This window comes from Fistularia commersonii, chromosome 7 (assembly GCF_037954325.1).
Source record: "Fistularia commersonii isolate RoL2024-O1a breed Wild chromosome 7, RoL_Fcom_v1.0, whole genome shotgun sequence".
NCBI lineage: Eukaryota > Metazoa > Chordata > Actinopteri > Syngnathiformes > Fistulariidae > Fistularia > Fistularia commersonii.
The window spans coordinates 13,182,952-13,209,041 of record NC_141290.1 but is presented as its reverse complement, the minus strand read 5'-3'; the positions used below and the strand labels follow the sequence as shown (position 1 = coordinate 13,209,041).

Sequence of the window (26,090 nt, the reverse complement as noted above, 5' to 3'; positions counted from 1 at the left end):
GGTCTACTGTTAAAAACATTATTTATAAGTCACTGGAAGCTTCCTAGTTTGATTGGACGATGAATATTATCCACCAGTGCAAAAAACTGCAAAATTGTTTTACATTGTAGTATAACCTGCCGCCTTCCTGCATCATTTGTGGTTTACCATATTATATATATCATCATGGGATAGTTTCAGCACTTTCCTCAGGCCCCCACTTGATCATATGACACGTTTTAACCTCCTGCCAACAAGAATAAGACAGCTGTGACATTTTCCCATTTACACGAACCACATGCCAGACAAGTAGCTAGCACAAACAATGCTAAAAATGCACTGTGAATCTTGAGTATTACGTGCCTCTGTGGTTGTACAATTTCTGGAGATGCAAGAGGTGCTGCTAACTGCACAGTCACATGCAATATGACCCTGTCGTGTGTAGTCTAGATGTATTTTTGACACAACAGTTTAAAAAAAACTGGATCCAGCAATCCATAATTCTTAAATGTTGTTAAAAATTTGTATTAATTCATCCCAATTCACCACATACATGGGTTCCATAGGCAAAAGCCCCTAAGTAATACCTGGAGGTATATTGCTTAAGCGCAATGGATTTATGGATGTTGCTGTCTGTTGAAGGCAAAGGTTCATGGCTTTAACTGTCAGGGCAAGAAAGTTTTGGTAGTCCCGGGGACTGGCATGTGGTAAAATGATGGGTGGGGAAAAGGGGTCTGCCATACCACTCTTTTTAAGATATGAACATTTGCACATATTTATAAGCTGTTTTGACTACAGGAACAAAAATAAATGTTATATTTTTAACACCCAGTAACGGGCGCTCTGGTCATTTAAGTCCAAAGTTTGCTTTTTTTAAATTATGGAATATATTAAAAAACAAAAAACAAAAAAACATATACAGTTACTTCATGTACAGAGTTATCTCACAGTGACTAAGCCATGATTGTGTAGTTTTATTGAGAATATTAATATACTGCATATCAGCATATTGTTGTTTATACTCCTGATCATGTTTCAGGTTTTCACAGAAACCAAAAAGCACTGACAGCTGACCAGAGTTAGGCCCTACATTGGATTGGGGGGAACAATGTGACACACCTGCACATGACTTGATTTTAGCAGCTTGTGACGTTTATAGCGTGTCTTAAAATAATATGACTCTCGACACAACACACGATGGAATGCCAGCCTGTATTCTAAAAAGGAGACGAAAGAATCCACGGGCCATCCAGGGGCCTTGAACTGTGATGGAGCAGAACCTTGGCTGGTGCACATCAAGGAATAATATATGCTTTATGTTTCAAATTGTCCAGGGAGTGACACTTAGCCCAGCTATATGTAATAAAGCTCTTTGAAGATGAATTCCATCTTTGTGTGTACCAACTATTTTGAAAGTTATTTTTCTGAAATAAAGTTGGAGGGAGGGTTATTAAAATGCCCTGGATTCTAAGTACGGTGCTACTGTTACTGAATATGCTGCCAAAACTATACTTATCAATGCAGAAAAGGACAGCTCTCATTTGTGTGTGTTTAATGCAATTTACTTTTTTAAGGATATGTGCAGGAGCATGATTATATCTTGCTGAATAGACTGGTCTGAGCTTTAATTACTCATTATCTGTACAAGATTTCTGTAAAGAGTTAAAGGTCACAACACCTACCATGGGGAAAAAAAAACATGGAATCAGATATATTGACCCTTTTTGCTTATATGGTAATTCATTTTATTTGTTTGAATACATCAAGTCTGGAGAAAGAAGTTATTCTTCTTTAACCTGCTCTTTGACCCACCCTTCAGTGAGCCCCCCTGCTTCACCGCCCACTCACTCTCCAATGTCTTTGGTGTAACTGCAAATACTAAAAAGCCTTAACAGCTTTTAGCAGCCACTGGGTCTTGGCAGTGGAAGAGCATCAACCACAGTCCTGCAGGCTGCTGGAAGGATCTATTACGTCGAAAAAAAAATTAGGAGAAGCCACACTGTGACCAGACTGCTGCCTGATAGATCACAGAGCCGAGAGTGCCGAGGACTGTGAGCAGGTAGGTGGCCCTTCAAAACAAAAGCTGGAGGAGAAAATGCACTATGCAAAGGGAAGAAATGGATTAGGAATGGACTGATCCTCTTCAGTCGCTGTGACTATAATTAGGACAAATATATATCCTCAGTCACACAAGAGAGCAGAAAAAACAAATAGAAGAGCAAGAAAAACTAGATGTAAAAAGGCTCGTGTTAAAAGGATGCGTCTACTTTCTAACAAAAATTAAACTTAAGGAGCAACAAAATGACTTACGGTGTCGCGTTTATGCGATATCCAGTTTCAATTCCTTATATCAGAGAACATGTTACCATATTATAAATTTAGGCATCGTCGCCCGGGATTCGATTACACAGAAGAAATACAGATTTGATGTTGGTGCATGAAATTGGTTTAATGAGGCATTTAGGTGCCTCAGTTTGAATTTCACACTCTCCAATCCGGATAGCTCGATCATAGCAGTGAGGTCAGAGTTGTGAGGTTGCTGGGTGATGACTAACTTTAGACGGCGGTATCAAATCAATACACGGACTAAGATCCTTGGAGCTGCAGCGCGGAGGATGTGGGTTGTATTTAAGCAGAAAATAGGATATTTTCTTCCACGCTTAAGATGAAGCGGGAGGCTGCAGTTGATAGTGTTTTCACAGTGGTCCCACCACAATACTTCAAGCACAGTTTTTGCACACGTAAGCGTGTTTTGTGCTGCTGATAAATACATATATGTCTATAAAGAAAAATATTGCTTCCAATTCAATTACACTTCCAGAACTGCGGTGAGACATCAATTTGAAAGATAAGGCTTAAAGAAGTAAGCAGCCCATCACCCGCAGAGGTTTGGGATAAGTACTTCCTTTGCATATGGGCAATCACTGTATCTATGCATTGACTTGCCAAATCTCTATCAGCAATTAATCACATGTTGAAATCTAAGTTGGGGGATATATAGCACCATTAGTGCTCATTTGACACCTGGGGGACCTTGTCATCGGACAGTTTTGTGAGGCCACACCGTGTCCTGCACTCAGCAATCAGTGATGTGTGTTCAAATCCAGCAAGAGATACTTGAGAAGTGACCAAATGCCATCTCATGAGAACGTGCTCCATGGTGCATTCGTCTGTGGTGGGTGGCTGTACCAAGGACACAAGGCTGGGCGGGGTGACGTGAGACATAAAGCCTTGGTGTATCTCAAGGGATGTTTCCTCTAAACAGTGGAGCTAAGAGCCCAATGAGTCTGGGTTAAATTGAGAGGAGGTTTTCCCATGCGGATGAGTTTTCCCATGTGGACAATTATGCAATAACACATGCATTCACTGGGTGAAAACACGTCTACAGGTCTATCGTGCATGTATAATTTGTGGTTATTAGACTTACTCATAGAAAATAATACTGCATCATGTATAACACATTCATCTATCCCTATGAGATATTACATTACATTGCATTTGGCAGACGCTTTTATCCAAAGCAACTTACAATAGAGGACATAGGGACTGCAAATACACTTGCAAATACACGATGCACAGATATTGTTTGAAAATACGTGTGGCATCCACAAAATGTTACCCAAGGGAGGCAAACATTTTATATTTATTAATTCTGAATCTGCTTGGTCAGCAGTATCTTGAATCTCCATGTTTCAAGTTTAATTCACAGGTCCTTTTTGAAACGAAAAAGTTTTGAGAATGACACTTTCACAAAGTCTGTTCCTTCAGGGTTTTTAGGTGTTTGCCAGATGTTTCTATGATTGTGTCATTCTCAAGACTTTTTGCCATGACTGTACTTTAGTGAGCGTATTTTACTTTTTGCCGTGTGCAGTTCAGTTCATACTCGGGATACTCCAAGTGCCAAGATTGCTGATGGCACACAGAATCTAATCATATGCACAAGCATGTATACTATCACAAAAAAAAAAAAAAAACAAGAGCTGCCATCTCAAACAGCAGGTTGTTTCTATCCCTATCGTCAGTCAACTGGAAGCGGTGTTTATTTTGATTCAATATTTAGTCATATTTGTGTTGCCATCCAGAGAGATATATTCACAGTCTGAGTCATATTTGGGATTCCTCAGCTTTCAGACCAAAAGAGAATCCCTCAAAACTATTCCCTTATAGCTTTTAATAGAGGGGTCTTGCAGCGCATGGCCAGGCTAATTTATTCTAATATTTTAACCGAAAATATGTGAGAACCCTATCTCTGGAGTTTTTAAGCATGACGGTCGTCAAAGTAAAAAACTGAACTGTTTGAAAATTTTATAGGCTTTATGGGCTCAAGCAGGCTGAGTGGAAAAAAGTTGTTTGAGCACATAAGGAATGTTTAAGCCTTTCTGGAAACACTGGATAACAGAGTGTGAGTGAAGCATGAGGGTTAAGAAAGACAGGTCATGCAATCAGCAGTGTCCACAAACATTTTTTTTTTCCATTTTGTTTTTGTAAGACAAATTCATCTGAATGTACAACAATGTTGTAAGCCATCCACACAATTGGAGCTGCCCTACCTACCAAGGGCAAAGGGTTGACTACAAAAAAACAAAAAACAAACAGTTCAATTGGACAAGACTCGCCTCTTCCTATCAACCGCAGTTTCTAAAAAAGCTAGGGTGGGCTGTTAACTTCCCATGTTACTCCACATCTGCCCAAAACCTTTGTTCAGCGAGGGTAAGTCCTCCTGACTGGAGAGTTGTTAGGTCAAATTTAACAAGAGGCATAAATAGCGCGGCATGTCAACTATATCACACACGGCCATCGAGGTGTCACACAACCCCTGATGGTTTGATATAAAGCTGTAAATCACTGACGGCAAAATAACACATTAGTGATGCAAGATATTTTCTTATCAGACGCATTTGTAAGATTAAGTGATTTCATCTTTTTTAATTTTGAAAAAATTCTTCTTCTAATTTTTGGTAATGTATGTTTTATTTTACAGCCCAAAATATCATCAGAAAATTGTTCATTCACTACCCTAATTGTTTTGAATTCAAATCAGAAGTAAAAGTGATGCTATTTTGATTACAAGCTGAGTACTCTTTATCTTAATTTTTTTAAGGTATAAGTTCTATCTTCAGTGGGTTAGGACATCCTTGATTGAACATGGATACCTGAGTTACACCCCACATAGAGGCAAACACTAAAGTGTTGTAAATATTGCTGCCCCTTACTGATTGGTTGGAGTAACTGCACTGGCTGAGAAAAGAGGTGTGTGTTAGGAAGCAGAATCATTTTCAGCTGTCTAATTTCCTCCTGATATTTTAAGTGAGAAATAAATCGAATAATAAAATCATATGAGTTACTTAAATTTACAAAAGATAAATGATCAAGAAAGGTGTATGCTTTCCAAGACCTGCTGGGACACCTATGCAAGATTTTACTTTTTTCCATCTGTTAATATATTCTTTTATTTCTTTTTTTGTTGACACAGAGCCTTCTAAAAATAGCCGAGCTCACGAGGATATCAAGATGTGGAAAAGGTCAAAGGTGACCGATCAAACTGCCTCTGGGCAGGCAGGTAAGTAGAACGATGGGCACCCTTTCTCGGTGGGTCGTGCCAAGCTTTATTTGTTAGTCTGGCAGATGGCTGCCCCCTTTATCTGAACATTGATGATGCATTTGACCTACACAAATAATCTGTGGACAAAGCACAGACTCACCGGAGAGTGTGTTCGAGACGGGAGCAAACCCAAAGAGAGAGAACCACCTGGGAGGCTCGCTCGCCGCATCTATGGTTGCATAAAGTTGATGCTGGGTCTAAAACCGCCATCTTTTTTGGATGTGGCGGAATAAAGAAGAAACGGAACATGGCCTTACGGCCAAATACTGATAATGTCTGCAAAGATGACCTCTGAATTGACAGACATTAAGAATGAATTTTGTTTTTGAGACCATCCCCACTGAAGATACATTTTGAGAGGCATTCAAGCTCAAAGAGGACGATATGGAAGTTGTTCGTAATCACCGAAGAAAGTCACGTTCTGGAAAGAAAAAAAAATCTCCAGATGAAAAAAAAAGAGGGAGATAAGTAAAAGGAATCTCGGAGTCTAACTGAAAAAGGATCGCGTCGCACCTGACGGGAACAAGGATGCAGAAAAAAACAAAAAAATAAATGATTGGAAGATCAATGAAAAGATCTCTGCCAGCCTGGAAGAGAAAAATCAAGGATTGGTCGCTGATGAGATGGAAGACAAGCAAAATGAATTTCCTAGAAACAATTTTACCCTGAAAGTTGGACATAATTTCCTTCAAGCGCTATAAAAAACCAAAAACATCATCCTGAGATGTCAGCCGTGAGAAAATGCGTGAGTGATCGTAAAAGTCTCACCATCCGCTACCATAATACCATACTGCTAACATACTGTGCATTACTTTGTCCAAACTAATCATTTTCTTGTTGTGTGATGCGTTTGAGTTCTCTGAATATGTTGTTCATCTGTCCATGTCTGTTCTCCCAAAATCATGGGTTTTCTGTATATTGTGCTGTCTATGTGTATTCTGTGTCCATAATCCTGTCAAAGTTCCAACCTGCCATGGTGCTTTTGTCAGGGTTAAGTTTAACTGTCCTGTTCCCTCTTCCTGCCGTCCCGTTACGTGTTAAGTCGACGGTACTGAGGGAGTTCACCCCGACGACAAAGGTATGGGAGCGGAAAAAAATACATACATATCCAGTATATGTATATATATATGTATATACGAATATATATATACAAATGGTTCACTCTGTAGGTGCATGACCCTATGTTGGACGAGCTGCATGTATCTGACGGTCTTCGTCACATCGTGAAACATGCCATCCTTTCACCACTCATCGAATGAATAGAAGAACTATAATTCGCCTCAAGATGTTGGATGTTTAAATTTACATGCTTAAAAGTACAGTTAAAAAGCAGAGAGCATGACTGTTTAAAATGCTAATGATATTAACCTAGGACCCCTTTAGAATAATTTATAGCAAAACACAATATTAAAATTCACCACTAAATCCTGCTTAATGATAAACACCCAGGCAAATTGAGAAGCCCCTTTGAGTTACCTTTTTTATGTTCCCTGGAGGTTTTTTGTGTTTTTGAGCCTGACCCACCAGCTCTCTTCGGGCTCACTGCCACAGCCGATAGAAAATTGCATTTTTTTGTATGATCCTTGTAGTTCAAAGCAGCTCTATGAAAAGCATGTGGTGTTACGTTAACAGCACCGAGGTCTCCTGGTAACATGACAGAAATGCGTCTATGCTCTCTGCAGGCCCTTTAGCCTCAGCCCCAATCTCAAGAGCTCCTGATGCAGAGATACCTCTCAGAAACACAAATTCACTGTGAAGCAACACTTATTGCTGATGTCATCTATATAAAGAAAGTTGGACATTGAATTATATCAAATGATATCAAAGTCTGCATTCCAGTCCAGATTAGGAAAAGAATCTTGAAAAAATAGAATATATATATAAAGCCAAATGGGCTGGCATTGTATGTTTCATACAGAGCGTGGGGGTTGAAAGAAAAAGTAAAAATATAACATGTAAAAAAATAACAATCATCCTCATCCTTAATTTTCCTTGTGCTTGTACACACAACTGGGTTAAAGTACCAAAAGCACAAGGAAGCTGAGAAAGGATAAAAACAACAAAGTTGAATCATAGGTTATGAATTTTAAACTAGCAACCGAAATGAAAACAACACAGTTTGGTGTTAACGTGGCTTCTCTGCAAGCTGGCTGACAACATAATATGGTATTCCTTGAACATGAAAGGTGAATATAAGACTGCCACTCTTCCATAAGTCAAGCCTTTGTTTGATGAAAAGTGAACCTGTATTGTAACACAGTAAGGCCAGTTAAGTGTTTTCCGCCTTGGTGTTTCAGATGCAACTGTAGATGTGTAGAATGTTCTAGGACACCACTTTCTTAACCTCTTCATAGTAATTTTTATACCATCTCTGCAGCAGCCCAAGACCTCCGTTTCCATAATTTTTTGGTTAGTCTGTCTTGACATGTTGAATGTTACGTTCCAGTTAGTTTTTTCACTCATGCCCATTCAACTTCGACCCAGCAACTCACTGGATATTGCCTCATGATTGTTTTGTTTCTTTGGGCCTGCCTGAAGAAGGAGGGAGAAACTGTCCTCACATTTTAATATATGATATTCCTAAAAAATCTATACTAACCTGCTACCATGGACTGCACATGAAAAGAATAAAAATATTCCATAAATGAAGAAATTAAATAAGGTAAAAATGAATATCAAACACAAGAAAAAAAAAGTTGGCCTCGGAATGTTCTTGTAGCCCTTTTCTTCAATTTTATTTTTGGGTAATAGGAAAAGTTTGAATGCTGTCATGGTGTGTAACTGTGCACACTGGTGTGCATTGATCGTTGCAATTGATAACAGGAAACATTTCTAATAAAGAGCTTGACTGTAAAACTAGTGCCTGGGAGAAAAACAAAACAAACAAACAAAGAAACACACGGAAAAAAAAAAAGAAAATAAACCAACATAGAGGATTTCACGATTCAAAGGAATTGGTTAAATCAATAGATTTCCACTTCAGCTACTACATCACTTATAAAGTGGAAATTTTACCACACTGCAATCCAGGAACTTAGAGGATTGAAATTGCATGTCTAGTAAGATAATGTCATCATGAATATTTTTTTTTTCCTTTTCATTTATTTATTTTTTTGTCAGAACTGCAAAAAAGGAGCTATAAAGAGGGTGATGTTCTAAATCGCATCTAAAGTTTTATATAAATCACACCATTCCCACAGCATTTTGCATAAGAGGAGTCTTGTATGTTCAATCTGGGATCCTATGGATACCATTTATTCTGACTGACCCGTTAAATCTATGACTGGATCTCAATTCCGCTTTATAATGTGATTTTTTTTTTTTTTTTTTTTTTTTTTTTATTAACAAGCTGATAAATGCCCCCAATGAGACATATTGCATTTTATCACGCTCATGTAATTCTAGCCATTTTCACAGCCTGGGGTGCAGCTTGTTAACATTAGCGTGATTGCACTGCAATGTCCTCAGCACTACACCATGGGAGATACTGCTCAGTTATCAGCTGCCTAAAGTAATTCACCTGCACTGAAACACAGGGTGCAAAACACTGCTGGGGCAATCTGCACATATCCCATCTTAAACTGGATAATTCATTGCTTATAGTCTACCAAGTCTAACCCAGACTGGTGAAGATGGAGGAACACTGAGCCAGACAAGCCCCTGTGATCAGTATACAATGATGACCCCACACTTGAAATTAAAGTCCACATGAGCACTTTAGAGGGTCCTGAGACTTACAGCTGAACAGATGGCTAATCCCCAAAACACACTTTTTAAATGACTCGAGTCACAAAGAAATTTGATCAAGTCGATAAGCTCTATGAGGTGAATTGGACATTAAGCTTAATTTCATACTTTTGTTTCATACAAAAAAAATCATTTCCTGCCAATTTTCCTCTTGACTGAGCTGTGCTCAGAATGAGAATATTACACTCGGACTAATCAAACGCGACTATGGGGATTTAAATAGCAGTATTACAAATGCTTTGTAATATCGTTGTCAAAATTTCAAGTTTCCTACATATTTTAAGTTGAACTGAAACTTCAGCAGATTTCCAATGAACCACAGGCCCGTCTAAAATAATTCAAGTTTTCAATATGACATAAGCGTTTGTGTTAAATGAAAGAATATTGACTAATAATGAGGCTAATAAGCTTTTGGACTTGCTACTTACACAAATGATTGTATAGTTAAGAGCATGTTCATGTGATCAGGATACAATTCTTACTAATATCAGTGTTCAACTCAAAGTAAACCGCTGGAGAAATTTTAGGGAGGAAAATTTGAAACAGTTTTTCAAATAGTTTTAGAACTGTCTTCTTAGCTTAATAAGATATGTGTTATGAATAAAGCATTTTGCTCTAGAAAGTTTTCAATTTTGACCAAGTTGATGCCAAGTAAGTATGAACTGTTCACCATGACTATGGTTAATCTAACCAGTAAGGCTGTGAGTTTGCCCTCTGACAAGAGGATGGGGTGGTAGAGATGGAGTAGGTGGAATTTAAATCAACATCATGTTTTCGCAAAAGCAACCGTTGAGTTTTTTTTGCTCGTTTTTTTTTTTTGCCGGTAAAATACATTGTCGGAAATACAAAGAACCACATACAAAATAATACTATAATACTATTCTGCTAAGATTGAGCTGATATTATAGACGCCTCGGTTGATTTGACTAAATAGCTATTTCACCTTTTCGAAGGTAGGATGGTCATATTTGTTGCATTATAAAAGCAAAACACTTTGCTCCCGTTACACAACATTTGTTCGGATGTAACTATGACTATATGACATTTAAACTGAAAAATGCTTAATGGATAGGCCTGATTAAAATCTAGCAACTCTAAGCAGTTTACTTAGGAAAAAGAAGAAAAACAACACAATTATATTGACCACAGTGGTGACTTTAAGTCAGTCAACTTGCAATCGGCATTCATATATAAGATTTACTCAACCTTGAAATCACTTGGAGCTGTTACCTTTCTATAGAGCTTGTCTAATTGTTATTCATATATATTGTCAATTGTTAGGCATAAAGAAGAAATCAAAGGTGCCTGGTGTCATGATAACACAGTATATGGAGGAACTTCCAGAGGGAATGACGACTCCAGATTTCACCCGTAAGCCCATTGCTCTGACTATTCAAGAAGGTAAGACCTCGAAGGCATTTCTAGATTCATTTGGTTATTGTTTTTAGACATTTCTTTTCTTCCTCAATGTCTGTTAGAAAAACATTTTGGGAAAATTCCCAATGTGGTGACTATAATTCTGTTTCAGGTAAATATGGATTCTTCAAAGCCATAGTAGTGGGTACACCAACTCCTACTGTGACATGGACCAGAGCAAATGGTGAAATATATTTTCATCCCAGTGTCTGCCTGCAAAAGTACGACGAGGCTTCTCATGAGCACAGACTTGAGGTGAGAGGTTCTCATGTGGGAAATGCAAATAAAAATGATTTCCTGAAAAAAATTTTCATTTGTTCTAACTTTGTATTTTGTTAGTTTCCAAGCTTGAAGCCCGAAGATGCTGACACCTACAAGTGTCTAGCAACAAATGAATATGGAAGGGCAATTTGCACAGTACTCTTAAATGTCATTGAAGGTGAGGGGCATTTAGTTTCACTTTTTGAAAACAAGTGAGATACATAATATCATTATCTAAAGCAAATGAATTGTGCTCACCTGTGGCAAACATAAAATAAACCAGAAGTTCCATATTTGTTTACAGTTGGGTTCTCAAAGACGAAGGAGCTTAAGAAAGCACACATCGAAGGTGAGGTATCAGAAAAACATTTTGAGGCTCAAACTTCAAAGTTAGTTTTTACTGTTTCTTTGTTTCTTTGTTTGTTTTTTTGTTTATATTCATTCGATATATGATCGCAAATAGTTTCTTTCAGTCAGATACATGCAGGCACATAATAACAAATAAAACAAAAAAGTGTAAAAAAAATGTAAATGCTTTTCAATTGCTGATCCTGAGAAGTTGTCTGTGTCAGTGCTCAAGTGACACAACAACTGTGCAATTCAATCACCAGAAAAAAAGGCTGTTGTTAGCCACTGGTCAATATCCAAGGGGGTGTTTTTTAAGCAGGCTCAGATTGTCCCTATTAAGATAAGATAATAGTTTATTGATCCCTATAAGGCAAATTTGGGTGTCACAGCAGCACAGACAAGAGGACAAGGATCAAAAGTCATTAAACAATAACAATAGAGACATTTAAAAGGACAGAGACATCAGCAGTAAAGGGATGAAAACGGATAAACGGATAAATATGCAAGTGAGTGACAGTTGCAGGTAGTGGCCAGTTGTGCAGATATGACTCCAGGCGGTCAGAGTTATGTGCTGCCCAGACTGCTGTTGTACAGTCTGATAGCTGAGGACACAAAGGATCATCTGAAGAGTTTGGTTCTTCATCAGGGGGGGAATAATCTGCTGGCCACATGAGCTTTCCATCAGCCACAACTGGTCATGCAGGGGTTGAGAAATATTTTCAAGGATTGCCTGAAGTATTAATGACTGACAATAATTCTATCAGTAAGTGAATCAATCAAATCATTAATACCAAACACTCATTTTACGTGTGCAATTAAAAAAAAAAATAAGAAAAAGGCTTTTCAACAACCAAAGAAAACCAATCCGACTATTTTCGATGAATATGGCAAAAAAACACTGTGCAATTCACTATTTATTTGTAAAGCACTTCCAAATAGGAATTTAACAACCCTACTTCAGCATGCTGTCAAACATTACTAATATCGGAATGACCTTGTCCCTGGTAAAACACAATTGTTGGGTGACTTTTGACACCAACAATGAGTCTGTCCAAACAAGCTGTTACAGCTTCGGAACCAATCACAATTACAATGTTCTGGCACTGCTCCAGAACAAAGCAGATTGCAAAAAGCGCCCCACATTAGAATCATCAATAGCACTTAAAGGACAGTGATGATAAAACTGAGAAACTCTGCAGAAATCCTAGTATTTGTACGGTTGATGACTAGCAGTCTGCACGATGTACCGTAATTTCCGAACTGGAAGCCGCTACCTTTTCACAAGCTTTGAACGCTGCAGATAAAACAACGGTGCGGCTAATTAAAGGATTTTTTTTGGGCAAACGAGCTTCATGCCGCCAAAACATTTAGCCTTGTCACATCAGACCAATGATGAGGCTGTTCGATTCTGACAGAAGACAACTTTAAAGGTTTTAGTGCACAAGAGGAAGATGAAGATAGTGATCAACTGGAATAGAAAATGGATGGATGGATGGACTTTTCCTTGTGTTAATTCTTATTTATCTTTTTCATCAGCCGTGTTACAGGCACTGATCAGAAAAAAGCATTTCCAGTACCATATTTGTGGGTGTTACCGTTATGAATTGAATTAAAAGTTCAAAAAAAGTTTCTGTGTAACATCTTTCTGTGTAAATACCTCATGTCACAATGTGGACACCTGCGGCTTATGGAAAATTGCGGCCGAAATATGTACACATATATTTATCTATTTACTTGTAGCCAGGGCGGCTTATATTCAGGTGCCCTCAATAGTCCTGAAGTAACAGTAGCATAGTATAATGTGAAATATGACCTTAACAGGTTGTGATAAGTGGGAAAAACAATCACACCTACTTTCTCTGCTCTGAACATTGGTTCAGAAATGACATGAAGTGCCTGCTAAACCAGAATAATGGGAAATTCCGAGTAAACAAGATAACTGCAGTTGGTTTACAAATTACTTGAGTCGTCACACCAATGAAAGTATAAAAAGGTTTGATCATTACGAAAAGCCACAGCTGGTTTTATTTACTCATTTAGTTATGTATTTATATATTCTTTATAACTGTCATGGCTACAGTACACCAGGACACCATCATTTAAGTTGGGCATTTTTTTTGTTCCTCAGGTGTCGATGCTACGGATCTCAGAAAGAAACTTAAAAAGCGGTAATTACAATTTGCAAGTTTCCATCATCATTTGCAGTGGAGTTTTACAAATTTTCAAAAATACGTCTCTGCTGTACAGTAATGCTGATGGAACGCGTGAGGTAAAGCCAATGGAAACCATGGAGAGGGTTTGGGAAATTCTCCTCAGTGCTGAAAAGAAAGACTATGAGCGCATATGTGCTGACTATGGTATCACAGACTTCCGTGGCATGTTAAAGAAATTGAATGAATTGAAGAAAGAGAGAGACGAAGAGCTCGCTGAGGTACACAGCCTTTGGAAGCATCGCTTGCTTTGCTTTAACCTCTAAATTTCTTTCATACACTGATCTGTTTTCAATTGTGCATTTTATTAGACAGGAGATTTAGAATTCTGTGTCCTTTTGCAATGTGTGTGTTTGTCCTGTAGTTTATTACACACATCACAAAACTGAAACCTATTGAAGTCACTTCCACTGGCTGTGCAACAATTGAGTTGGACATGGACCTCAAGGATCCAAACAGCTTGTTATATCTGTACAAGGTGAGGAAATGACTGCCGCTTTTTAAAAATTGTTATATCTGATTTAATGCATATCTTTTTAAACCCAGGCAACATGCTCAATCATAAATTTCACAGGATGGCATCATGATTCCATTCTCAAAAGAAGACAGCGAAGGGATGAAGCACTCTTTGAAGCAAGTTGGGAAGAAATACGTGTTCACGATAAACACTCTCGGCGCACAAGATGCTGGATTGTATTCAGTGGATGTTGGGGGTGTAAACGTATTCTCCACAGATTTTAAAGGTAAATCTTAACTTTGGCCTGCATTCAGTTAAACGAGATATGTCAAATATCTTCAGGAAATATCTATGGTGGGTGGATGGTACGTCTGCCTCACAGCAACAAGGACCCTGACAAGGGGGACTGCTGTGTGGAGTTTGCATGTTCTCCATGTTTATGTGTGGGTTTCCTTCAGGTTCTCTGAATTCCTCCAACAGTCCTAAAACAGTATAGGAGACCTATATTTGACAAGGTGTGTTAATGACAGCGTGAAAAGTGAATTGTTTGTCTCTATATGTGGCCCTGTGATCGACCAGCGATCGGTCCAGGGTAAAGCGACCTCACACCCAAGAATAGCTAACATAAGCTCCAGCATCCCCACGTCTCTGAGTGCAAGATAAGCAGTATAGAAAATAAATGAATATGTAGTATCATATTTTCAGAGGGATTATCTATATATCATAACCGATATGAGTTTAAAATGTCTTTAAAAATCATTATTCTTGATATTATTAGGTATTATATTATTGTATTAAAATTCTATGAAAAATTGCTTCACATTTTGTGCACCTACAATTGAAATTCATTTTCAGAAAAATATTATTATTAATATTGGCGTATATAATAATAGTAATAATAGTTATTACTATTATCATTAGTGACAATAGTAATAATAATAATGATAATAATAATATTTTTAAGGAAAATGAATTTCATTGTAGTTGCACAAAATGTGAAGTCACTATCTTGTACCAATTTGAAATGGGCTGGAATAATTACTAATGTTGATCTTGACTTTTTTTGTGGCCCTGCAGTGCCTGAAGTCGACTTTGCTGTCAAAATCCGAGAGGTCAAGGCTGAAGAAAGACAGGATGCACTCTTCCAGTGTGTCCTCACTGCCCCAATGAATGAAATCAAATGGTTTGGCAAAAATGCTCCACTTGCCAGTGGTGACAAATTTGAAATAAGTGCAAGTGAGGATAAGCTCATTCACAAGTTGATGATAAGGGACTGCTTGCCATTGGACGCTGGCATCTATGCTGCCGTTGCAGGAATCAAATCTTGCAACGCATGGCTTGTCGTTCAAGGTTGGAAAATCAATGTAGCTGCCTCTTTTTTATTTTCCTATTATCCAATCAACAAGTCTGGAATTCAAATATATTTCTTTTCTTTTTTGTCTCTTCAGCTGATAGAGATCTTACAAGCAAAGGAAAGAAGGCAGTTCGCAAAACTACCGTTGCTGGAGGTGGAATTGATGAGGATTTAGAGAAAATAGCTCGGGAGCAGCAAGAGAGATATCTGAAAGACATGGAGGAAAAAATGGCGCTGGCCAGGAAAGCTCAAGCAGAGAGAGAAGCTGCAGAGGAAGCTGCTCGATTGGAGGCAGAAAAGGCAAGAAAGGCTGCTGCTGAGGCAAAGGCTGCAGCTCAGGCTGAAGCAAAAGCAGGTGCCAAAGCAAAGAGGGCAGCGGCTGGCAAAGATGAAACTGTCAAGAAAACCACAAAGACAGCAAGTAGTGATGAGGCTATTGGCGGTGCTGCGGTTGGCAAAACCACTGGTGCTGGAGCGGCTGGCGCTCATGGTGCTGCTGGTGCTCGTGGTGAAGGTGCTGCAGGTGCCAGTTGTATGACTGGTCCAGGTGGCACAGCTGGTTCAGGTGCAAGCGGTGCAGCGGGTGCAGGGGGCACTGCTGGTGCAGGTGCTGCAGGTGCAGGTGGTGCTGCTGGTGCTCGAGGGGCTGCTGGTGCCGGAGGGGCTGCTGGCGCAGGAGGGGCCGCTGGCGCAGGAGGGGCCGCTGGCGCAGGAGGGGCCGCTGGCGCAGGAGGGGCCGCTGGTGCAGGAGGGGCTGCTGGTGCAGGAGGGGCCGCTGGTGCAGGAAAGGCTGTTGGTGCGGGAGGGGCCGCTGGTGCAGGAGCGGCCGCTGGTGCAGGAGGGGCCGTTGGTGCAGGAGGGGCCGCTGGTGCAGGAGGGGCCGCTGGTGCAGGAGGGGCCACTGGTGCAGGAGGGGCCGCTGGTGCAGGAGGGGCCACCGGTGCAGGAGGGGCCGCCGGTGCAGGAGGGGCCGCCGGTGCAGGAGGGGCCGCCGGTGCAGGAGGGGCTGCTGGTGCAGGCTCCGCTGGTGCTGGCGCTGCTGGTGCAAGCGCCGCTGGTGCAGGCGCTGCTGGTGCAGGTGCTGCTGGTGCAGGCGCTGCTGGTACTGGTGGTGCAGGAGCTGTCGGTGCTGGTGGTGCCTCAGCTGCTGCTAGTGCCAGTGGAAGCGGTTTGGGACAGTTGAAGGAAGATAAGGAAAATGATTCATTGGAAGGCTTCAATGATGAATTTGGAGATGAAAGAGAAGGAGAATCAAAATCCAAAAACAAAGTGAGAAATGGACCGCTTGTTCCAGATACAATCATAGGTAAGGAATTTCTGGGTTTTTTTTTATTATATACTTATTCTACAATAAACACCTCTTAAGTCAGCAATTTTTGAAATGTAGACCAATCTTTACACCTTTAGAAATTAATGTTTTTTTATTTTTATTTCAAATTTGCTGATGTAATATATGCATTATGATCAAGGCAAATGCGATGTTTACTGTTGATGTTTTCGTCTCATTTCGTTATCGTTACTCTCTTGCTCCCAATTCTTTTTTCAAAACTCTTAAATTCTCTTCATGTCTGTTATGTTCATGTGTTTTGTCTTTTCAATGGTTATTCCGGGTTATCATAAAGGTGGGGGGAAGTGCTTTAACTAAAATGTATCTACAGAGAATGGTTTTACGACAGATTTTGAAATTCAAGTAAAGTATATCACAAAATATATCACATATATCACAGACATTACACTTCTGTGAGATGTTCGCTAACTTAGGAGGAGTTGCATTAACGTTAAAGGCATAGTGAGCGTCCTTATTTTGAAAAGTGAAATTGACATTGTGTTATTGGTTACCTTAGACAAAACCTGGTACCTCATCTTGTGCCCAGCTTATACCTTTATTAATAAATGTATCATGACTGACTCCCCTTGAACACACATGAACCAAGCACTTTTAACTGCTGTGCTACAAGTTAACTTTTAAACTGCCCGGTCTAACTCCCCATAAAACTTTATTTGCTCCAAGTCTTTTTCACTTTCACAGAAAGGTCTCGTTCAAGCTAAAGGTGCAGACCCTGCTTTATACTGGAGCAGTAAGACTGCAACTCTGGTTTCTTGTGCCCGCATTTTGTTGCAGCTCAAAAGCTTACATTTTCAAAGGCATTTATTTTGACAACACCTCTGACCCACTTTAATATAAAAAAGGACTATAAATCTCAACTTTTAATTATCTGCTACATAAGCTTAATTTATCTTGCCCTAATTCAGAACCTTTTTTTTATTGTGACTTTTTCTACCTTGCCTGAGAAACAAATATAGACCAGAAATCTACAACCCTTCACTCTTTAAATTCACTAAATGTAATCTTATCTTTTTGTGTTAATTCTGTGCTTCTATGTGAGCATATATGTTTGTCTTTATGTTGTTGAATGTGTCTAATCTAGGGGTTATAGATGGAAAAGGTTTGCATCTCGCATAGTGGTTGCACAGAGAGCAACAAAATTGTCATTCGAGATTTTGAGGTCACATTTATTATACACTGATAAATCTTGCAGTATTGTAAATCTGAATAATGCAGCATGTTGTAAGCATGAGGATTCAACACATCAGCAAAATACCTTTACAAGTAGATTGGTGCACGGATGCTAAACCACAGGGTGCTGAATTAAAAAAAAAACACATTATAAGAAACTCCTTATGATGGATTCAAGTCCCTTTTTGATAGCACCTTTTCCAACAACCCCTTCTTTTGCATTACATTGTTTTCATTTCTTTGTTGCTTTTTTCACTCTTGATCATGCTTTTATACTCTATGTGATTTTTCAACTATTATTGTTTCAGTAATGTTATTTATAAGGCAAATCCAACAGCAGAATGGTGGTTGGATGTGGGATTGGTGGTAATTACGATGATATCCCCTAAAACTGAAAGCAAAAAACAGAGAAGCAACTGGTTCCAGTGGGGATCATGGCACCAGGCCTGCGGGCAGTGATGCATCTTCTGAAAGAGGGGGTGCGGACCATGATCAGCCAGCTCCTAATGGCAAGCGTTCGGGCCGAGCCCGGAAAGGCCCATTGATCGAGGAGAAAGTTAGTGGTAAGATGATGGCATCACATTAACAGCTGCATGGGAAGTAATGTAACTGATGAAAGTCATTTTTATGCGTAGATGACTTTTACAGTGTTTTGAGGATACAGATCAAATGTGTGTGATCACAACAGTGTCCTATATCAGGATTTTAATTGGTTCAGCGACCTTTTTGAATGGCCAAAGCTCAGAAATAGTGGAGTTAACCTTTAAGAAATGCTAATCAAATTGACGCACTAATGACTTCTCCATAGCCCATAATTACTGCTTCACATGCCATATTAATAATGTATAAAAACATCAGGTACATTATAAAAATGTATACATTATAAAATTCCATGAGCTAAAAGGTTGGATAACAGCAAGTACTTTATTGGATAATATTTATGTGCCATCCTGCATTTCATATGTATTGTGTATGCAGAGTGTGTGTGTGTATATGTTTCTTCGGGAGTATGTTGATGTGCATCTGTGCTCTTTGTGCAACTTTGTTAACACTCTTGCTTGCTTCTTCCACGTTGCATCAGGATGAGTTGGTGCATTGAGGTACACGTCTTTTAATGAGTTTCTGCTGGACCATTTGAGTTCATGAAACAATAGCTTCTGTAATGACACACTCTTGCATAATGTGAAGACAGAAGACAAGCAAAGCTGACTCTCGAGGATAACCTTGCTTTAAGAAAACGGCTGCACTTTGAAGGCTTTGATGTCAAAATAAAAAAGTTAAAAAAACATATTTTCACCAATGACTGCAGAGCTGTCTATGAGTGGAAAATCTCATACATTAAAAGGAAACCTTTTTTCTGTAACTAATGAACCGAGAGAAATGAATGCCTTTGTGATGACTGTCTGATGAGCCATGCCCAGAATTCAAATGTCAGAGCTGAAGAAGGCCACCACCCACCAAACAAGTGAGCTGCACGACAAACAAGAGGACATTGTCATCAAGTTTCAATCTATGGAAAAATGAGCTCTTCTTGCATCGCTTTAAAAGATCTGGAATACACAACCCTCTTCCATTTCTCTTTCTGCCATCTAATTTGCATTCTGCCATACTTTTTGTAATGAAATTGAAAAATAAAATAGATGATATCACCATAAAGTTCAAATAAATCTGGTTAGTCTAAGAGGTAAGTCTTTCCATCCTTAGATCACATTCCAGTGAACAAGTTGTGCATTCATCCAGGCACAGATGTACAAGTTACAATAAATGTAATTGCATGCGACAAATTTAATATCGGCTGTATGATGGTGTAATTTTAATAAGCTTATTAGTCACTAACTTACTGGTTAATTAATCATCAGACCCAGGAGTTCACTTTCATGCCGGACTTTCTGACTGCAAAGCCATTATGGGAGAAGCTGCAGAACTGGAGTGTAAACTAAGTAGTGAAGACTGCCAGGGAGCCTGGTACAAAGACGGGGAGGAGGTGAGATCTGGGCTCAAATGTTAAAGATGTTACTGAAGTAGAATAATAAAACAGGAATTACTGATCAAGTTGTTAAGGTGAACTTGAATATGTTAAAGCTTCAGATGAGACTGTCGTGATTAGTTGCATTTCTTTTTCAGATTAAATCATCTGAGGGCATAACTATTTCTAAAGAAGGAAGTGTTCACAAGCTTAAAATTCACAAAGTGACGGAGGAGTATTCTGGAAAATACAAATTTGAAGCAGATGGGCGAAAGACAGAGGCTTTGATTGTTGTGGAAGGTAAGATGAATTGTTTCATAAAAAGTACATTTTCTAACCCTTACTCTACTCCTACTCTTATGGTGTGCAAATAGTTCCCTCTTGCTTTTATTTGCATTTTGTTTTAAAACTTAATACTTAGATACTTTTAATACTTTGTAGATCCACCCAGATTCGAAGCCGAGGAACTGAAAGTATTTCAAACGCCTGTGACTGTGAAAAAGGGGCACAAAGCCATGTTCAAAATACCCTACATTGGAAGGGAGCCCTTCAAAGTTCAGTGGTACCTTGACGGCGAAGAGCTCTCAGAAACATCAAATATCAAGATAGAGCACTCAGAAGGTTCCAGCCGTCTGATTCTAATGAAGCTGCAGCGTAAAGACAGTGGCGAAGTCAAGCTCAAAATCAAAAATGAGTTCGGAGCTGTCGAGGCCTTCAGCCAACTTACTGTGCTGGGTTTGTACTTAACACAATATGAAGCTATAGATAAGATTAAGGATAAGATAATGGATGTAGCACAGTATACTCTCCTTGATGCTACTTTCCCATTTCTACAGATAAACCCACTCCTCCATTAGGGCCCCTGGAGGTCATTGAAGCCTCCTCCTCCGCAATTGAATTCAAGTGGAGATCCCCAAAAGACAATGGGGGCTGCAATATAAAGGACTACATCCTTGAAAGACAACAGGTTGGGCGCAATACCTGGAAGAAGGTGGGGTCAATTGGTTCAGAGGCCAAATACAGGGATCTTGATGTTGACCATGGCAGGAGGTATTGCTACCGAATCCGTGCAGAGACAGAAATGGGCACCAGTGAGATGATGGAAACAGAAGACGTTCAGGCTGGCACAAAAGGTTAACCACTGTCACACTGTATTTTCTTCACATTTTTAGAACTACACAAAAGTTCAGTGACTCCAGACAGGACTAAAACACTGGTCGATTACCCAGTAGCTTGTTCTGCGCACTGTTACAAACTCACACTGCAGAATATGTTCTTTGTAATGATAAAGGAACACGAACCTTAAAAGCATGGCCATTAAAATTACCAAAGTAAGAAGACCAAATTGGGAAATGCAAAATGAGTAATGTGAAAGTAGCGGGAACCATTAAGGAGGCACGTCATGGGATCTCAGTGTTTGAGCAAGCTAAAGGGAGACACCCTATAGTCTTATACAGCTTTGTGAGGACATACAAATTAAAAATACAGGGTTGTATGTACAGACATGGGTGTAAAGCTCCATCCACCAAAGCAAGGGATACAAAACCAAAACTTCAAATCAGACAAAAGTTCATAATCTGAATTTTTATTTTATAATTCAAAGGGCTATTAAGTATATTGGCTTATTAAAAGTGGGGGACTGTGCTGGCTAGAGAGATACAGCCCTGTAGCCCTGTTCTTTTCAGAATGCTACTGTTTGAAAAGACAAAAAAGCTGCCTAATGCTTATGTCTTCTGTATCTAAAATGTGCCAAAGCATAACCCCATGTCAAGTTACATTCCAAACAGACCACTCCTTCCACTGCTCTGTTGCTTTACGCACGACAAGTTTTCAATGTTGACTCTAAAACTACAGTAACTGTTCAACAAGCTTTTATACAATTAATCCTCAAATAAGTGTTTCAAGAGCAAATTTTCATCACACCAGTTTTCTGGTGAAACAAATATATTTTTTGAAACCTATATAATGGAATATTAGGAGTTACATTTTGATATTTAAAACAACTCGCCACAGTTTAGATTAAGTAAAGTGATATTTGTTGGTGATGTGGCTGTGAACTTTCCAAGGCATCTAGGTCATGGTCAGTCCTTGACAAATCTTACTGAGCCAGCTGAACTTTTTGTCCTTAAAGATTTTTCCCCTAGAGAGGCTTCTTCTGTTTTGACAGACTGTGGGATTTGACGCCTACGTTGAAAGAGTTACTCTGGGATATTAATACAATAGCAGATCCAACACAGCATTTAAAGTCATTGACGAGTTCATTGCAAAACACCTGAATCTTTTGTAAACGCAGCGTACGCTGGACCTCCGTCAGCACCAAAGGTTGTCAGTGCCTCCAAGAACTGTATCACCCTCTCATGGTCTCCTCCATCCAACACTGGAGGAACAAATATTCTTGGCTACAACCTTGAGAAACGCAAGAAGGGCAGCAATCTGTGGAGCCAAGTCAACCCACCCGAAGAGATGATCACAGGTGTGTGTATGCATGGGTTTGAGCATACTTTTTTAATCCATTAATTTAACTTATTTTGATTAATTCATGATGATCTTTTATGTGTGGTTTGTACCTCTACAGCTAAAGGATTTGCTGTTAAAGATGTGGCTGAGGGCGTGGAGTATGAGTTCCGTGTGATAGCAATCAATAACTCCGGACTTGGTGAATTCAGCATGCCATCTGAATTTGTGTTTGCCAGGGACCCAAAAAGTAGGTGGTCATTTAGAGATATTAGAGCAGTGTTACATATTTTGTCATGGCAGTACTCCCACAGTGCTCAATATTAATTATGTGTTGCAGAGCCTCCTGGTAAAGTCATAGACTTGAAAGTGACAGATTCCACCTACACAACTCTGTCCCTGTCTTGGACGAAACCCAAGGACATTGAGGGGGTTGAGGATGAAGCCAAAGGATATTTTGTGGAGATCAGGCCTGCTGAGAACACAGACTGGGATCGCTGCAATTCGAATGCGATAACCATGAATTTTTACACGGTGAAACGCATGAAGTCATTGGCCATGTACTGGGTGAGAGTGATCGCTGTCAACGACGGAGGCGAAGGAGAGCCACAGGAGCTGAATAACTACATTCTCGCTATGCCCCCTCCTGGTAAGGCAACTCAACAAGATGATTCTATCAAGCACCTCGTTGCAGACTGGTATAGGGGCTACCCTACATCAACACCTGGGCTTCAAACTGGCCTTCAATTGAATATATATGCACTGTATTTTCACGACTGTGAGGCGCATGTAACAGTCTAAGATTTTCTTCAAAATGTGCGCCACGCCCTATGGTGCAGTGCGTCCTGTGTGTGTTGTTGTTGTTGTAAGGCGGACATAGTAGAGAACACCATGAGAATGTTAAAGGGGGAAGTGTGGGCATTGATTGTATTTAAAAGAACGGATATGTGCGTTATGCAGAACATCGTTGTTTTAACAACCCTGAAAAGCGGATTAAAATGATAAGCTGGCCATCTTCCGCTCCTACTGCAGCAAATACATCGCTGACAACCACATCCAGCCCAGCCACATCACTACCATGAGAACGTCAAAGGGGGAAGTGTGGGCGTGGATTGTATATAAAACCCGTGCCCTATAATCGGGTGCGCCTTAAGTGTGTGTTAAATACAGTAATGGCACACATAACTGACACTGCGCCTTTTAGTACAGTGCACCTTATGGTCGTGAAAATACAGTATACATATATTCAGTTGAATGGTTACACCAGAATAATGAGCTGGTATTAAACACGACTCACAAGTCTGCAATTAATGTCAAAAATTAAGTATCTAATTGACATTAACTAAGAAAATATAGTAACATAAAAATATATAGTAATAGTTTATTACTGTATTCAGTTGTACAAATTTTCCTTGCTATACTGATATCATTCCCTGTTGCTTTAGGGTTAATGTATTTTCTCAGTTAGGAGATATCCTAAACAGCTGGTATCTAGAAGGAAAAGCCTTTGCTATATTTTATTCAGAGACAAAGAAAATAAGTTACCAAGATGATTACATTTTTTCATTGTATTATCATCAATTACACTGCACTAACACCTATTGCACTAACACATATTGAAGGACTTTCAAATACTGTCAGGGTTAATAATGCTTAAACACCTTCGTAGAGCTATACTTAGTGTCTGCGTATCTTAATTTATAGCATTGGGAATTTCAGGGTTGCTAATGTGGTGTTAATGTGAAATGCTAACTTTTGCTCTTGTTGTTATACTAGTGAGACCACGATTTACAGATGGCAAAATTAAGAGCTTCATGGTGGTGAGAGCAGGAAATTCTGCACGAGTTACCATGAACTTTGAGGCAAGTATTTTCATTTTTTTAACATACAAATGTTTAAACATAATTTTACTCCAACATCAATTTATCTTCTAAGAAATTACCCAGGAAATTATATAGCTATGTTTTTTGTAGGCCTCTCCTTGGCCTGAGGTCATCTGGCTGAAAGATGGAGTGCCTGTCAGTAAAAAGGTGACCATCAGCAACGCAGAAGGCACATCCCAGCTTCTCATTCCTTCTGCTGAGCGCTCGGATACCGGTATCTTTACCATCATGGTAAAGAACATTGTCGGGCAAGAATCATTCAGTATTGAAATTCGAGTCACTGGTGAGTTTAGTAGCCTTGTACAATAATTGAGTCCTCTGCTTTTAGTAAACAATATAAAGCTCACATGTATATTCACACGTTAGATGAGCCAAAGCCACCGGGTCCTGTGGAGCTTGATGAAAATGTCCCTGGCACACTGACCATTTCTTGGACGCCATCTCCAGATGAGAAACGTGATGATAGGCTCCACTACATGGTGACTAAACGGGATTCAAACAAAAGGAAATGGCACACGATCGCAGATCGCATCTTCAATAATAAACTCACCGCATGTAACATAATGCCAGGCAGAGAATACCGATTCCGAGTGTATGCAAAGAACGATATGGGCTCTTCCGACCCTTCTGAGTCACCAAAGTGGATGATTCCAATCAAAAAAGGTAGTTAAGTTTAACTATCGTATCTATCTCTTCTTTCATCTTGTCTATATTATTGTGTTCCTTAACATTTAGGGGTTTCAGTTTTCTATGGTTAATATCACACTTTAACTAGATTAAATGTAAACAAAGTTTTCTTGATTGGGTGATCAAGCGAGTGGTAAATCATTGTTTGACACAACATTAATGCATTACAAAAAATTCTTTCAACCTTTTTTATCTTCCAGAGAAGTTTACTTTGACCATGCCAGAATCAAAACCCTGCGATCTACAATGTCCTCCAAAGTTCATCGTCCCTCTGAAAATGCACACTGCTCCGCAAGGCTACGAATGTTACATGAGCTGTGCTTTAAAAGGGGACCCAACACCTCACGTGACATGGCTCCGCAATAACATCAGTCTGAATACCAACACTAACTACTTTATCTCCAATACCTGTGGAGTCTGCTCAATGCTCATATTGAGGGTTGGACCCAAAGACATCGGAGAATACAAAGTAGTTGCAGAAAACAGTATGGGAAGGGCAGAGTGTTCCACTAAATTAACAGTGAGAGGTAAGTCTCATTTTAAATAGTCTGTGAAAAAGTTCTTGATTAGTAAACAAAACCGTCTGTTATTCTGTCAGTCTGACAATACTATGGTTGTTTTGTGTGTCATTACAGAATAAATGAACAGAATCAAGATACCATACCAGATGATGGCGGCCTGGAACCTGGTAACAACCCAGGTTTTGGTAATTGATTAACCAAGACTTTATAGTTGAGCCAAACCTGTCAATACAAAATGCAGTATTTACTATTAAATGTCCCCCTTGTTATCTTCCCTTTACATTATTTAAAACATAATTCTAAATAATTCCAACAATGAGTTTAATTTATTCTACTCACTTAAACAAATGTGCATGAAATATCAGAACACTGATTTCATGCCTGTTTAATTCCAAACATTGTATAAGTGTGAAGCATAGAACATTATAACAGCATTTCATTGACTTTTATGTACACATTATATGAAATCTATAAAAAAAAGGTTTTAAAACTTAATGTTCAGCCATTCAAAGAATCAATGTATTTTTTATCCAGATTCACCTTGACAAAATCAATTCACATTATTTTCAGTGAAATGTAAAAAAGAAAATTATATCATACTGAAATGACATAGACATTAGAATGACAATGACATTAGAAATGAAATTGTGGGTTTGGTGTAAATAAATATTTCATGCTTTCATTGGA

At 39.2% G+C, this 26,090-nt stretch overlaps 1 protein-coding gene across 2 annotated transcripts; it reads left to right on the top strand.

The window, feature by feature from the left end:
- The first annotated feature begins 1,896 nt into the window (after window positions 1-1,896).
- Window positions 1,897-26,090, top strand: LOC147232815 (immunoglobulin-like and fibronectin type III domain-containing protein 1). Of its 2 annotated transcripts, XM_086149904.1 has the most exons (25): window positions 1,897-2,038; window positions 5,453-5,539; window positions 10,610-10,729; window positions 10,857-10,999; window positions 11,084-11,183; window positions 11,310-11,354; window positions 13,482-13,521; window positions 13,601-13,784; window positions 13,928-14,041; window positions 14,138-14,306; window positions 15,098-15,370; window positions 15,469-16,680; window positions 18,291-18,455; window positions 19,752-19,876; window positions 20,017-20,158; window positions 20,300-20,593; window positions 20,695-20,991; window positions 22,152-22,331; window positions 22,434-22,562; window positions 22,653-22,961; window positions 24,089-24,174; window positions 24,286-24,478; window positions 24,562-24,858; window positions 25,083-25,409; window positions 25,518-26,090. In XM_086149904.1, exons 2-25 carry the CDS (start codon window positions 5,491-5,493, stop codon window positions 25,520-25,522), a joined length of 4,998 nt encoding a protein of 1,665 aa, XP_086006030.1. In that variant the 5' UTR covers window positions 1,897-2,038; window positions 5,453-5,490; the 3' UTR covers window positions 25,523-26,090. The 2 variants fall into 2 exon arrangements, with proteins under 2 accessions (XP_086006030.1, XP_086006031.1); XM_086149905.1 differs by lacking the exons at window positions 1,897-2,038; window positions 5,453-5,539 and having other exon boundaries at window positions 14,110-14,306.